The 13,375-nt window shown below is 39.7% G+C and overlaps 1 protein-coding gene across 3 annotated transcripts in view; it reads left to right on the top strand.

Moving 5' to 3' along the window:
- LOC129815003 (contactin-4-like) overlaps window positions 1-13,375 on the top strand; it is a 174,038-nt gene that overhangs the window by 22,516 nt on the left and 138,147 nt on the right. For all 3 annotated transcript variants that reach the window (XM_055868238.1, XM_055868236.1, XM_055868237.1), the window contains exon 2: window positions 3,225-3,364. In XM_055868238.1, the coding sequence (XP_055724213.1) occupies window positions 3,310-3,364 (55 nt within the window). In that variant the 5' untranslated portion in view covers window positions 3,225-3,309. The remainder of the gene's footprint in view (window positions 1-3,224; window positions 3,365-13,375) is intronic.

Here is a 13,375-nt window from a genome sequence, read left to right as displayed (position 1 = left end):
CTATATGTAATACATATTCAAAGACTGACTATAACAAAAGCCCTGCATCAAAATTACCATGTAATGTTTAAAAGTTCACCATTATCTACTTTTCGACCAAAATAGAGAGCATTACTGTATATTGTCTATAGGGCAACAGGGTACATTAAGCTAATGTTTTAAAAGTACTGCCCTGGGACACTGCGTCTCTGGATGGCATTGATTTTATTTGTCTCCCCTTGCAGACCCCCCCCCCCCCATCTTCCCTTCTGCCCTCTACATCGAAGGCCCACCGGAGCTCACAGAGAATTACTATCCCACTGACACAATGCAGGCTTTTGAGGTTTGGGTACTGATCTCATGCCGATACCCCTGGTATTTCTGCTGGGGAATAAAACACATCGGACGTTGACACTGTAGTGGGATCGCTGGAGTTTTTCACACCCATTCTCTTGCTATGTCTTGCAACATTTATGAACATAACAGTGAATGGGTATTATTCTGTGTAGGTACGCCACTGTATGTTTAAGAGGGAGCTTCTAAAATAGGCTTAAAAATAGGATTCTCTCTATTTGTCAAGGATATGGAAAGGCATGTAGTAATCGCTGTGCCAAAAATGAAAATAAGTGCTCTTTTTTTTGTTTTCCCTCTAACTTTTTAGTTAATAGAATAGGCTCCAGCTTGACTTTGGTAGGCAGAAAAAGGGAGTAATGTATGTTAAAAAAAAATTATAGTACTTCTGAACCAGCCCATCAGCAACTCTCTATAAAACCAACGCTGTGCATTCAGAGTTACATGTAATAGCGATTTGGTGAAAGAGAATATTGAGTCATTTTTATAACTAATTTATTTCATTCATTCATTGATGTATACTTTAAGGTAATCTCTTTGCACATTTCTCTCTCAAGGCTTAATTTCTTATACATCCATCATTTACTAGATATACTAAATATACAGTGCCTTCAGAAAGTATTCATATCCCTTGACTTTTTTCATATTGTGTTGTGTTACAGACTTAAATTGAGATTTTGTTGTGACTGGCCTTCACACAATACCCCATAATATAAAAGTGGAATAATGTTTTTATATTTTTTTTAACAAATTAATAAAAAACGAAAAGCTAAAATATCTTGAGTTAATATGTATTCAACCCCTTTGTTATGGAAAGCCTAAATAAGTTCAGGAGTAAAAATTTGCTTAACAAGTCACATAAGAATTTGCATGGACTCACTGTGTGCAATAATAGTGTTTAACACAAGGTCCCTCAGTCGAGCACTGAATTTCAAACACAGATTCAACCACAACGAACAAAGAGGTTTTCCAATGCCTTGCAATGAAGTGCACCTATTGGTACAGTAGATAGGTAAACATTTCAAAAAGCAGACATTGAATATCGCTTTAAGAATGGTGAAGTTATTAATTACACTTTGGATGGTGTATCGATACACCCTGTCACTACAAATATACAGGCGTCCTTCCTAACTCAAAATTAAATCAAACTTAATTTGCCACATGTGCTGAATACAACAAGTGTAGACTTTACTGTGAAATGCTTACTTACAATCCCTTATCCAACAGTGCAGTTCAAGAAGAGAAAATATTTACCAGGTAGGCTAAAATAAAAAGTAATAATAAAAAGTAACACAATAAGAATAACAATGATGAGGCTATATACAGGGCACTGGTACCGAGTCAGTGTGCAGGGGTACAGGCTAGTTGAGGTAATCTGTACATGTAGGTGGGGGCGAAGTGAATATGCATAGGTAACAAACAAACAGCGATTAGCAGCAGTAAAAGAAGGGGGGGGGGCAATGTAACTTGTCCGGTGGCGATTTTTATGAATTGTTCAGCAGTCTAATGGCTTGGGGGTAGAAGCTGTTGAGTTGTCATAGGGCTGGATAAGTTACAGTTTTGACTTGAAGCTGCTTAGTTGTCAGAGAGGAAGGAAACCGGTCAGGGATTTCACAATGAGATCAATGGTGACTTTAAAACAGTTACAGAGTTTAATGGCTGTGATAGGAAGAAACTGAGGATGGATCAACAACATTGTAGTTACTCCACCATACTAACCTAATTGACAGATTGAAAGAAGGAAGGCTGTACAGAATGAACATATTCTAAAACATGCATCTCGTTTACAACAAGCCACTAAAGTAATAATGCAGAAAATGTGGCCAAGCAATTCACTTTTTGTCAGAAAGTGTTATGTTGGGGGGAAATCCAATACAACACATTATATATTTTCAAGCATAGTGGTGGCAGCATCATGTTATGGGTATGCTTATAATAGTTAAGGACTGGGTAGTTTTTAAGGATAAAAAAGAAAGGGAATGGAGCTAGGCACAGGCAAAATCCTAGAGGGAAACCTGGTTCAGTCTGCTTTCTACCAGACACTGGGAGATTAATATTGCAGGACAATAACCGAAAACAAAAGGCCAAATCTAGTACATTGGAGTTGCTTACCAAGAAGACAGTGAATGTTCCCGAGTGAACGAGTTACAGTTTTGACTTAAATCTACTTGAACATCTATGTCAATACTTGAAAATGGTTGTCTAGCAATGATCAAAAACCAATTTGACAGAGCTTGAAGAATTTTGAAAAGAATAATGAGTAAATGTTGCACAATCCAGGTGTGGAAAGCTCTTAGAGACTTACCTAGAAAGACTCACAGCTGTTATCACTGTCAAAGGTGCTTCTACAAAGTATTGACTCAGGGGTGTGAATACTTATGTAAATGAGATATTTCTGTATTTCATTATCAATGAATTTGCAAACATTACTTAAAGCATGTTTTCACTTTGTCATTATGTTGTTTTGTGTGTAGATGGGTAAGAAAAACATATATTTAATCCATTTTGAATTCAGGCTATAACCCCCGAAAATGTGGAGTAGGTCAAGTGGTATGAAAGCTCTGCACATGACTGAATGTGTACAGTAGGCTACATGCTGCTGTAAAGGGCAACATTTTGAAAAGCATTTCCCTAGTCCTTGACATGTTATCAGAAGTGAGAAATGCCATCATATTCCTTCAATTCTCTTAATGTTCAATCAATGCCCCTGAACGAGGCAGTTAACCCACTGTTCCTAGGCCGTCATTGATAATAAGAATTTGTTCTTAACTGACTTGCCTAGTTAAATGTTAGAGTTCTTTAGAGTCCTTTATCAGCACTTTTCTCAAGTGCTGATAAAAGACTGTCTTTCTGTCTTATCATGGTATTCATTACAACTGTTTCTTTTTGTATAGAGTGAAGACCCAGAAAGGTACCGAGAGGATTTCTCCATACATTTGTGATTGGATGTGAGTCTACTTTGACCCCACAAAACTGAAGATGACGTTGCTATGGAAACTGCTGTTGCTGCAGTCACTCATGGGTTGCCTAGCAGGTAAATAACTTTTGATGCAAGCAAGAGCTATCTTTGTGAAGTTTTGTGTCTCATTCATATGTATTTTGGGCAGGTTGCAGTGTGAAAGCCATAGTTTAGAATGAAGGTAGCTCAAGTAACACATGACACGGGGAAACATTAACATACAAATAATGAGGTTGTAAAATGTATTTAATAATAAAGGAGGTTGTTAACGGAAATAATTGTAATTGTATGGTAGGCAGTCAGTATAGGTTGACTGCAGTTAGCGTAATCGTTATGAATATAAACAAGGAGATTGGGTTGCGGATATGAAATTAAAGACAGAAATATTAAATGTAATGCATTGATTGCAAAAGAGTGTGAGATTTAATCAGCAGAGGAAAAAATGGCAATAACCTTTGTTCTGGGGTAAACTAAGACTGCATCATGTTCATACAGTAGAATGTACTGCAGAGTCAAGGCCAAAAATGTGAAATATTAGACAATGACAGGTGAAAATAGAAGCTTTGGACTTCTACTGTCACAATCGAATGGTTGCCGCTTGCAGTAACTCGATTTGGCGTTATTTGGTTTGGTGAACAGAGAATCTCTCCTCTAATTTTCGTAAAATATACATAATTAGGTTAAATACATATAAAGGATCATTGATAACATTAACATTGATATCAAAGCTTCATTGTTTCATATAACTCCTGTCACTATCTGTTTGGATGTCAGATGATAGTTCTTAAGGTTACAGAAACATTTGGGGGCTAAGGGGGATGGGAAAGGAACAAAGGTCAAAGGTTGCTGATGACGTCTGCGTTGTGGATGATGGATGGCATATTTCCCTTCAAGATGTGGCAATACGTATCTAGGTTCATGGTCTCCGATACGATACAGGAACGGTACGTTTTAGTTTGAAACGATTCAGTGTGATTCATTGTGATTAGAGAAAGAATTGATGCGATTTCTTCCTCTGTGATACAATTCGATGCACTAACATGTTACATAAACACATGCATTTATCATTCTAAATCAAAATCTGCTGCTGATGGAGAGCTCATGAGCTGAATTAGTCTGACCTGTCTTCTGTGTGTGTGTGTGTGTGTGTGTGTGTGTGTGTGTGTGTGTGTGTGTGTGTGTGTGTGTGTGTGTGTGTGTGTGTAAATGATTGTCTATTGTGTACAGTTGGGTCCGAAATTATTAACACTCTTCATGAAGATGAGCAATAATGAATGTCTAAAATACATAATTCAAATACTGAACTATATTGTACGCTTAAAAAATACATGATCTTCTACATTGTAGAATAATAGTGATGACATCAAAACTTTTAAATAACACATATTGAATCATGTAGTAACCAAAATAGTGTATTTTATATGTTGAGATTCTTCAAAGTAGCCAACATTCCCCCTTGATGACAGCTTTTCACACTCTTGGCATTCTCTCAACCAGCTTCACCTGGAATGCTTTTCCAAAAGTCTTGAAGAAGTTCCCACATATACTGAGCACTTGTTGGCTGCTTTTCCTTCACTCTGCGGTCCAGCTCATCCCAAACCATCTCAATTGGGTTGAGGTCGAGTGATTGTGGAGGCCAGGTAATCTGATGCAGCACTCCATCACTCTCCTTCTTGTTCAAATAGCCCTTACACAGCCTGGAGGTGTGTTGGGTCATTGTTCTGTTGAAAAACAAATGATAATCCCATTAAGCGCAAACCAGATGGGATGGCATATCGCTGCAGATTGCTGTGGTAGCCATGCTGGTTAAGTGTGCCTTGAATTCTAAACAAATCACAGACAGTGTCACCAGCAAAGCACACCCACACCATCACACCTCAATGCTTCATGGTGGGAACCACACATGCAGAGGTCATCCGTTCACCTACTCCGCTTCTCATAAAGACACGGCAGTTGGAACCAAAAATCTCAAATTTGGACTCATCAGACCAAAGGACAGATTTCCACCGGTCTAATGTCCATTGGTCGTGTTTATTGGCCCAAGCAAGTCTCTTCTTATTATTGGTGTCCTTTACTAGTGGTTTCTTTGCAGCAATTCCATGAAGGCCTGATTCACGCAGTCTCCTCTGAACAGTTGATGTTTAGATGTGTCTGTTACTTGAACTCTGTGAAGCATTTATTTGGGTTGCAATCTGAGGTGCAGTTAACTCTAATAAACGTATCCTCTGCAGCAGAGGTAAGTCTGGGTCTTCCTTTCCTGTGGAGGTCCTCATGAGAGCCAGTTTCAAAATAGCACTTGATGGTTTTTGCAACTGCACAAAGTTCTTGAAATTTTCCGCATTGACTGACCTTCATGTTTTAAAGTAATGGTGAACTGTCGTTTCTCAATGTTTATTTGAGCTGTTTTTGCCATAATTCTTGTCTTTTACCAAAAAGGGCTATCTTCTGTATACAGTGGCTTGCGAAAGTATTCACCCCCCTTAGCATTTTTTCTATTTTGTTGACTTACACCCTGGAATTTTTGGGGGGTTTGTAATCATTTGATTTTCACAAGATGAAGATGCAAAATATTATAATTATTTTATTGTGAAACAAACAAGAAATAAGATAAAGAAATAAGACAACTTGAGCGTGCATAACTATTCAACCCCCCAAAATCAATACTTTGTAGAGCCACCTTTTGCAGCAATTGCAGCTGCAAGTCTCTTGGGGTGTGTCTCTATAAGCTTGGCACATCTAGCCTCTGGGATTTTTGCCCATTATTTAAGGCAAAACTGCTCTAGCTCCTTCAAGTTGGATGGGTTCCACTGGTGTACAGCAATCTTTAAGTCATACCACAGATTCTCAATTGGATTGAGGTCTGGGCTTTGACCAGGTCATTCCAAGACATTTAAATGTTTCCCCTTAAACCACTCAAGTGTTGGTTTAGCAGTATGCTTAGGGTCATTGTCCTGCTGTAAGGTGAACCTCCGTCCCAGTCTCAAATCTCTGGAAGACTGAAACAGGTTTCCCTCAAGAATTTCCCTGTATTTAGCGCCATCAATCATTCCTTCAATTCTGACCAGTTTCCCAGTCCCTGCCAATGAAAAACATCCCCACAGTGAAGCAAGGTGGTGGCAGCATCATGCTGTGGGGATGTTTTTCATTGGCAGGGACTGGGAAACTGGTCAGAATTGAAGGAATGGTATGGTATTCTCGGGCTGATGAGAGGTCCATCAAGGAAAACTCCAGATATAGAGTATTCCTTGATAGACAAAAAGCAACATTTTAGTCTCATCTGACCAGAGTACCTTCTTCCATATGTTTGGAGAGTCTCCCACATGCCTTTTAGCAAACACCAAAAGTGTTTGCAAATTTATTTTTCTTTAATTAAGAAATGGCTTTTTTCTGTCCACTCTTCCGTAAAGCCCAGCTCTGTGGAGTGTACGGCTTAAAGTGGTCCTATTGACAGATATCCCAATCTCCGCTGTGGAGCTTTGCAGGTCCTTCAGGGTTATCTTTGGTCTCTTTGTTGCCTCTCTGATTAATGCCCTCCTTGCCTGGTCCATGAGTTTTGGTGGGCGGCCCTCTCTTGGCAGGTTTGTTGTGGTGCCATATTCTTTCAATTTTTTGGTTTTAATGGTGCTGCGTGGGATGTTCAAAGTTTCTGATATTTTTTTATAACCCAACCCTGATCTGTACTTCTCCACAACTTTGTCCCGACCTGTTTGGAGAGGTCCTTGGTCTGCATGGTGTCGCTTGCTTGGTGGTGCCCCTTGCTTAGTATTGTTGCAGACTCTGGGGCCTTTCAGAACAGGTATATATATACTGAGATCATGTGACACACAGGTGGACTTTATTTCACTAATTATGTGACTTCTGAATTGAATTGCGGTTGCACCAGATCTTATTTAGGGGCTTCATAGCAAACGGGGTGAATACATATGCACGCACCACTGTTCCGTAAAAAAAAAAAAGAAAACATCTTCATTTCAGTTCACCAATTTGGACCATTTTGTGTATGTCCATTACATGAAATCCAAATAAAAATCTATTTAAATTACAGGTTGTAATGCAACAAAATTGGAAAAACGCCAAGGGGGATGAATACTTTTGCAAGGCACTGTACCAACCCTACCTTCTCACAACACAACTGATTGGCTCAAAAGCATTAAGAAGGAAAGAAATTCCACAAATTAAGTTTTAACAAAGACACACATGTTAATTGAAATGCATTCCAGATGACTATCTCATGAAGCTGGTTGAGAGAATTCCAAGAGTGTACAAAGCTGTCATCAAGGCAAAGGGTTGCTATTTGAAGAATCTCAAATATAAAACACAGATTTGGATTTGTTTAACACTTTTTTTGGTTACTACACGATTCCATATGTGTTATTTCATAATGTTGATGTCTTCACTATTATTCTACAATGTAGAAAATAGTAAAAAAGAAAAAAAGAAATATGAGTAGGTGTGTCCAAACTTTTGACTGATACTGTACATATTACCTCAATTACCTCGACTAACCTTGACCCCCGCAAATTGACTCGGTACCGGTACTCCCTGTATATAGCCTCGTTATTGTTATTTTATTGCTGCTCTTATAATTTTAGCACACAAGACATTTTAGCATTTAAATGCTTAAGGTGCTGCGCAGATGTGCAAGATCAGGAACAGGCCACTTACCTCGCGTTGGTCAGTGCATGAAGCTGGGCCCAAAGCGCGGTTTGACTAGGCTTCTGATATTGCCTGGGGTTGTTCTGCATGCAAAACGACTTGTAGGTCAATGACTGTCAACACAGTTACATGCAGTTCAATGCTGAAGGAGTGGACGCATCAGTTGTGAGAGGTATTTCATATTTCTGTAAAGTAGAAAGAATTGAATATGAGCATTTGGATCAGTTTGCAGGCCACGGACCTTATGCACTTGTATCTTAAACATTTGAATCGGGACCCGATGCGAATCTACATCTCTACTACTGACCTAAGTGAAGTAGTGTGTAGAATACGCCCTTGCGGTTATAGCACACTCTGTGTGAAAGACATTGTTTAGTAAATGTTTGTTCTTGTGAAGATTACAGATACGATGAACGTGAAAGAACCCCTGCTTTCATCCATGCTGATCCGTAATGGAAGTGTGTTTTTGGTAATTTAGTTAATCCCTACATCAAACCTAGTACAGTAATCAGAAGAGGTATTATAATATCCCCCTTGAACCCAGTCATCAATGTCCACAGTGCCATTGAAAATCTTTCAGGGGGAAATAGAGACTCATGGAGAGCGCTCCTGTTCTCCTTGTCTGCCTTTAGTGCCGGCAGTGAAAGAAACAGTAAGGCATACGCTCTTATTTCTATACAGTATAGCAGGGGAACAGGGGGATATGAATCACACAGAAATCCTTATTGTATGTTTTGGAGTATCCGTCATTCATGTACAGTAAAGCTGAATTATAGCTTCATTACACAATGGGTGTCAGTAGTCCGCCACAGGGCTCTCCTGCATTGATCCCATTTTGATGGAGGTTTTTAATTTCTCTTGCTTACAAATTGGTGGGGGTCAACGGAGAACATCATTTGAATTTCTCAGTCTTTAATCAAGAGGCATTATCCTAGTCAAGATTTTAAAAAGGCTCTACTGATGAAGCACTAGACTCTGGCTCTAGTTCACCCTCCCAATCTAACACTAGACCGTTTTGAGGCTGCACGCCTCTCTTATTCTCATGATTGGGAGTTGGAATTTGATTGTAAAGGAGTCTGTAGACTTCATACTTGTTTTTTGTTCTTATGTGTCATTCAAATCAGACTTTGGCATTCACTCAGCATGCAGTTGGCACTGGCTGATTGACCATTATCTGATAAGCACAGTTTGTTGCCCGGTACTCATATAGTAGAGCTAGAAGAGCCGCTACCTCTATGGCCAAAAATGATTTTGCACTTGATCTCTTTCTCTTTAAGGACCAATACATAAACTATCCTAAGTATGCCAACAAAAAGAGTAATTTACCTGTTGTTGAAAATTACAAGACAGATGTGGGCAAATAATAAAAATGTAGGCTAATAAGTACCATTATGTCTTCAGTGATACACACAACCTTTTATCCATGTTACATCTGGCAGCTAGTTATTTATTATCTTTGAAAGGTGTGATCCCAGTTTGCCATGTACTGTAAGACACTCGTCTTTCATGACGTGCACTAGCTGTCTGAATGCAGCTTGTGAAACTGACCGAAAAGGTCAAGCAACCTGGCGAACGCCAGTGAAAGGGAAGGTTACCCCTGAAAAGGCAAGGATTCACAGTCAGACTGTACCGAATGTGTTGAGGGGGCCGTAATGATCTCTGTCCCCTGCTAGGCGTGTTCCTTTGTTCTGCTAGTGTGCCTCAACAGGGCTGCCTCCTGTTTCCCCTGCCTGCACTGTGCTGCCTGCGCGTCACTCTCACCCTCACTGTTAGCATCTGATTACCCCAGCGCAGCGCCACACTCTTCCCCAGGACATGCTCAGAATCCTGATACCCTGCCTTTTATTCCTGCTTACTCCACCATGATGACGGCCCATGCCTTTACTTAATTTAGCCTTTACTTAAGCTACATACGTTTTATTATAGAAAATGTTATTAGCATATTAGCACAGTTACGCTAAGCAGCACTAATGGTACTTACAGTATGAACTCGGCCCTGATGGCTTAACGTTTTGCCGCCTGTCCCAGAACCATTTGATTTCCACGCCTAAGCTGCTTGCTGTGCTCGTGGAGAATAAAAGTGTCTTGCTCCATGTGGGCTCAAATGTCTTTATAGAGGCTACATTGCTGTGTAAGTGAAAAAGGACATGAAAGAGACATTGTGCACACAAAGGAGTTCTCTATGGCTAAATGGTGAATCGTTTTGCATCGTTTTCTTAGTGAGATGACCTTCACAGCTCCAGAGACATTACTGTAGTTGTTCTGTCTCTGTGAAAGTCCACCTGTTGTTAGAACGCAGAAAAGAACATGGAACAAAACAGTGAATGTACTTTCAGGATGTCTTTACGTTCCAGAGCACTTCTCCGAATGAGGATGTCGCATCAGCTTTGCTTTCTCTCTTATGCTTTCTGAGCTGTGCCTGTAGATATAGAGTCTGTCTAAAGAAGCCACTAAAATATATGTGAGCATCCTAAAAGGCATGTTAATGAATCAAGGTTGTATGACATCCTTCAAGGATTCCTCTTCAGTTCACCTTTTCTCTGGGATTTCAATAGGGCTGAGTTATTTTTAAGATCTTGAAGGACAGAACATGAGAGATCCATAGACATGAAATAGAAGGACAAAGAGGAAAGTCAGTTTTCACACCAGCTGTTCTGTACATCCTGGTGTTTACTGTATTCTACTGTACAGCAGCGTAGGACAAATGTGTTTCAGGAGAGGCCATGCAGAGTACAATATGTGTTATATCTAAACCTCCACAGGAAATGTCCAATACAAGCCATAGCATACTGCAAACACATGAATATGATTTTACAAAGTCACTTTACAATGCAGGTTTTGTATCATCTTGTAGTATTGATCGATTTCAACACATTTTTCTTTCATGGGTAATACTCAATGTTTTCAGGCGAAAAATGAAACAGCAGGATTCCACAGCAGTCAGTTGATGGCCAAGTTATTCAAGGCTGGTAAAGCAAACCCAGTAGGTGGCATGTAGACAAAGCCAATTTTCATAAAACAATTTTTGTCCTCTGTTTCATTTCATGTTCATGTAAGAGTACTGTGTCACCGACCTACTGCTGCTGTTGTGAATAAGTATGCTAATATAGCCATAAATAGCTTGCTCTGTTTGCTCTCCTTATCCAACGTTGTACACTTTTATGAATATACACGGTTTCTTAGGGTGGGCAGAATGGTGTAATGTTACTGCCTTTATCTTCCCCTTGCATTAAGGCCCACACAGCAGGCACTTCATAGCCCTTATCACTCTACATTGCACGGAAATTGTTCTCGATATATATATCGCTAATAGAAATCTTAAATGATTATACAGTACCAGTCAAAAGTTTGGACACACCTACTCATTCAAGGGTTTTTCTTTATTTTTACTATTGTATACATTGTAGAATAATAGTGAAGATACACTCTTGGAATTCTCTCAACCAGCTTCACCTGGAATACTTTCCCATGTATGCTGAGCACTTGTTGGCTGCTTTTCCTTCACTCTGTGGTCTAACTCATCCTAAACCATCTCAATTGGGTTGAGCTCAGGTGATTGTGAAAGCTGTCATCTGATGCAGAACTCCATCACTCTCCTTCTTGGTTAAATAACCCTTACACAGGTTGGAGGTGTGTTGGGTCATTATCCTGTTGAAAAACAGATGATAGTCCCACTAAGCGCAAACCAGATTGGATGGCAGAATGCTGTAGTAGCCATGCTGGTTAAGTGTGCCTTGAATTCTAAATAAATCAATGACAGTGTCACCAGCAAAGCACCAGCACACCATCACACCTCCTCCTCCATGCTTCACGGTGGGAACCACACATGTGGAGATAATCCATTCACCTACTTTGTGTCTCACAAAGACAGCGGCTAGAACCAAAAATCTAAAATTTGACTTATCAGACCAAAGAACAGATTTCCACCGGTCTAATGTCCATTGCTCATGTTTCTTGGGCCAAGCAAGTCTCTTATTATTATTTGTGTCCTTTAGTAGTGGTTTCTTTGCAGCAATTTTACCATGAAGGCCTGATTCACGCATTTTCCTCTGAACAGTTGATGTTGAGATGTGTCTGTTACTTGAACTCCGTGAAGCATTTATTTGGGCTGCAATTTCTGAGGCTGGTAACTCTAATGAACTTATCCTCTGCAGCAGAGGAAACTCTGGATCTTCCTTTCATGTGGCGGTCCTCATGAGAGCAAGTTTCATCATAGCGCTTGATGGTGTTTGCGACTGCACTTGAAGAAACTTTCATAGTTCTTGGAATGTTCCGCATTGACTGACTTTCATGTCTTAAAGTAATGATGGACTTTCGTTTCTCTTTGCTTATTTGAGCTGTTCTTGCCATAATATGGACTTGGTCTTTTACCAAATAAGGCTATCTTCTGTATACCACCCCTACCTTGTCACAGCACAACTGATTGGCTCAAACGCATTATTAACTTTTAACAAGGCACAACTGTTAACTGAAGTGCATTCAAGGTGACTACCTCATGAAGCTGGTTGAGAGAATGCCAAGAGTGTACAAAGCTGTCATCAATGCAAAGGGTGGCTACTTTGAAGAATCTCATATAAAATATATTTTGATTTGTTGAACACTTTTTTGGTTACTACATGACTCCATGTGTGTCATTTCATAGTTTTGATGTCTTCACTATTATTCTACAATGTAAATAATTGTCAAAATAAAGTAAAAGTGTGTCCAAACTGTTGACTGGTACTGTATGTCACAATCACCTATATATCAAAAGCAATTCACATTTATTTCCAAAATGTTTACAGAATAACTTTATATGGAGTGATATTAGTGCCAACAGAACTATCACAGATCAGTCTATTTTATCAAAATTGTCTACAGGCAACTGAACACCTAGTTAAAGTAATTAACACTTAGCGCCTCGCATATTAGTCAGAATCTCATGAAACTAACTATAGTTTTTCCCCCTAGCAGCTGAAAGCTGTCGAAAAATCTCAAAGTAAAAAGCATTGCGCTTCACAACGAGCGACTAGTTAAAAGCATGTTGCAGCATTATTATTCTATTGATCCCATTGATCTCTCTAAAGACAGAGGACGAGAAAACAATTCTTATGTCTATTAGATCTGAAAGTAGTTTGAGGTGGGATGCCTTTTTCAACCGGCCCTGAAACTAGCTTCAGTGTGGTGTGGTGATCGGCAGTGCTCTGCTCTCACACTGGGAGGGATTGGTTGAGTTCTTAAAGGGACAGCGCTGTAAGGTGTGGTTTGTAGTTACACCACAAGCAGGCGAGAATCCCAGGCTATGCTCGAGATGGAAGGACCACTGGATGGATCAAAGTAGGCCAATATGAATATCCATAGACCATGCAAATACATCACATTGGTAACATGGAAATCGCTGTCACTCATGGAAACACATGGAAATCGTTTGTCACCTCAGCACTATGATGA

Source organism: Salvelinus fontinalis, chromosome 18 (genome assembly GCF_029448725.1).
Source record: "Salvelinus fontinalis isolate EN_2023a chromosome 18, ASM2944872v1, whole genome shotgun sequence".
Lineage (NCBI taxonomy): Eukaryota > Metazoa > Chordata > Actinopteri > Salmoniformes > Salmonidae > Salvelinus > Salvelinus fontinalis.
Note: the sequence above shows the minus strand (reverse complement) of the source record. Positions and strands in the feature narration are given on the sequence as shown.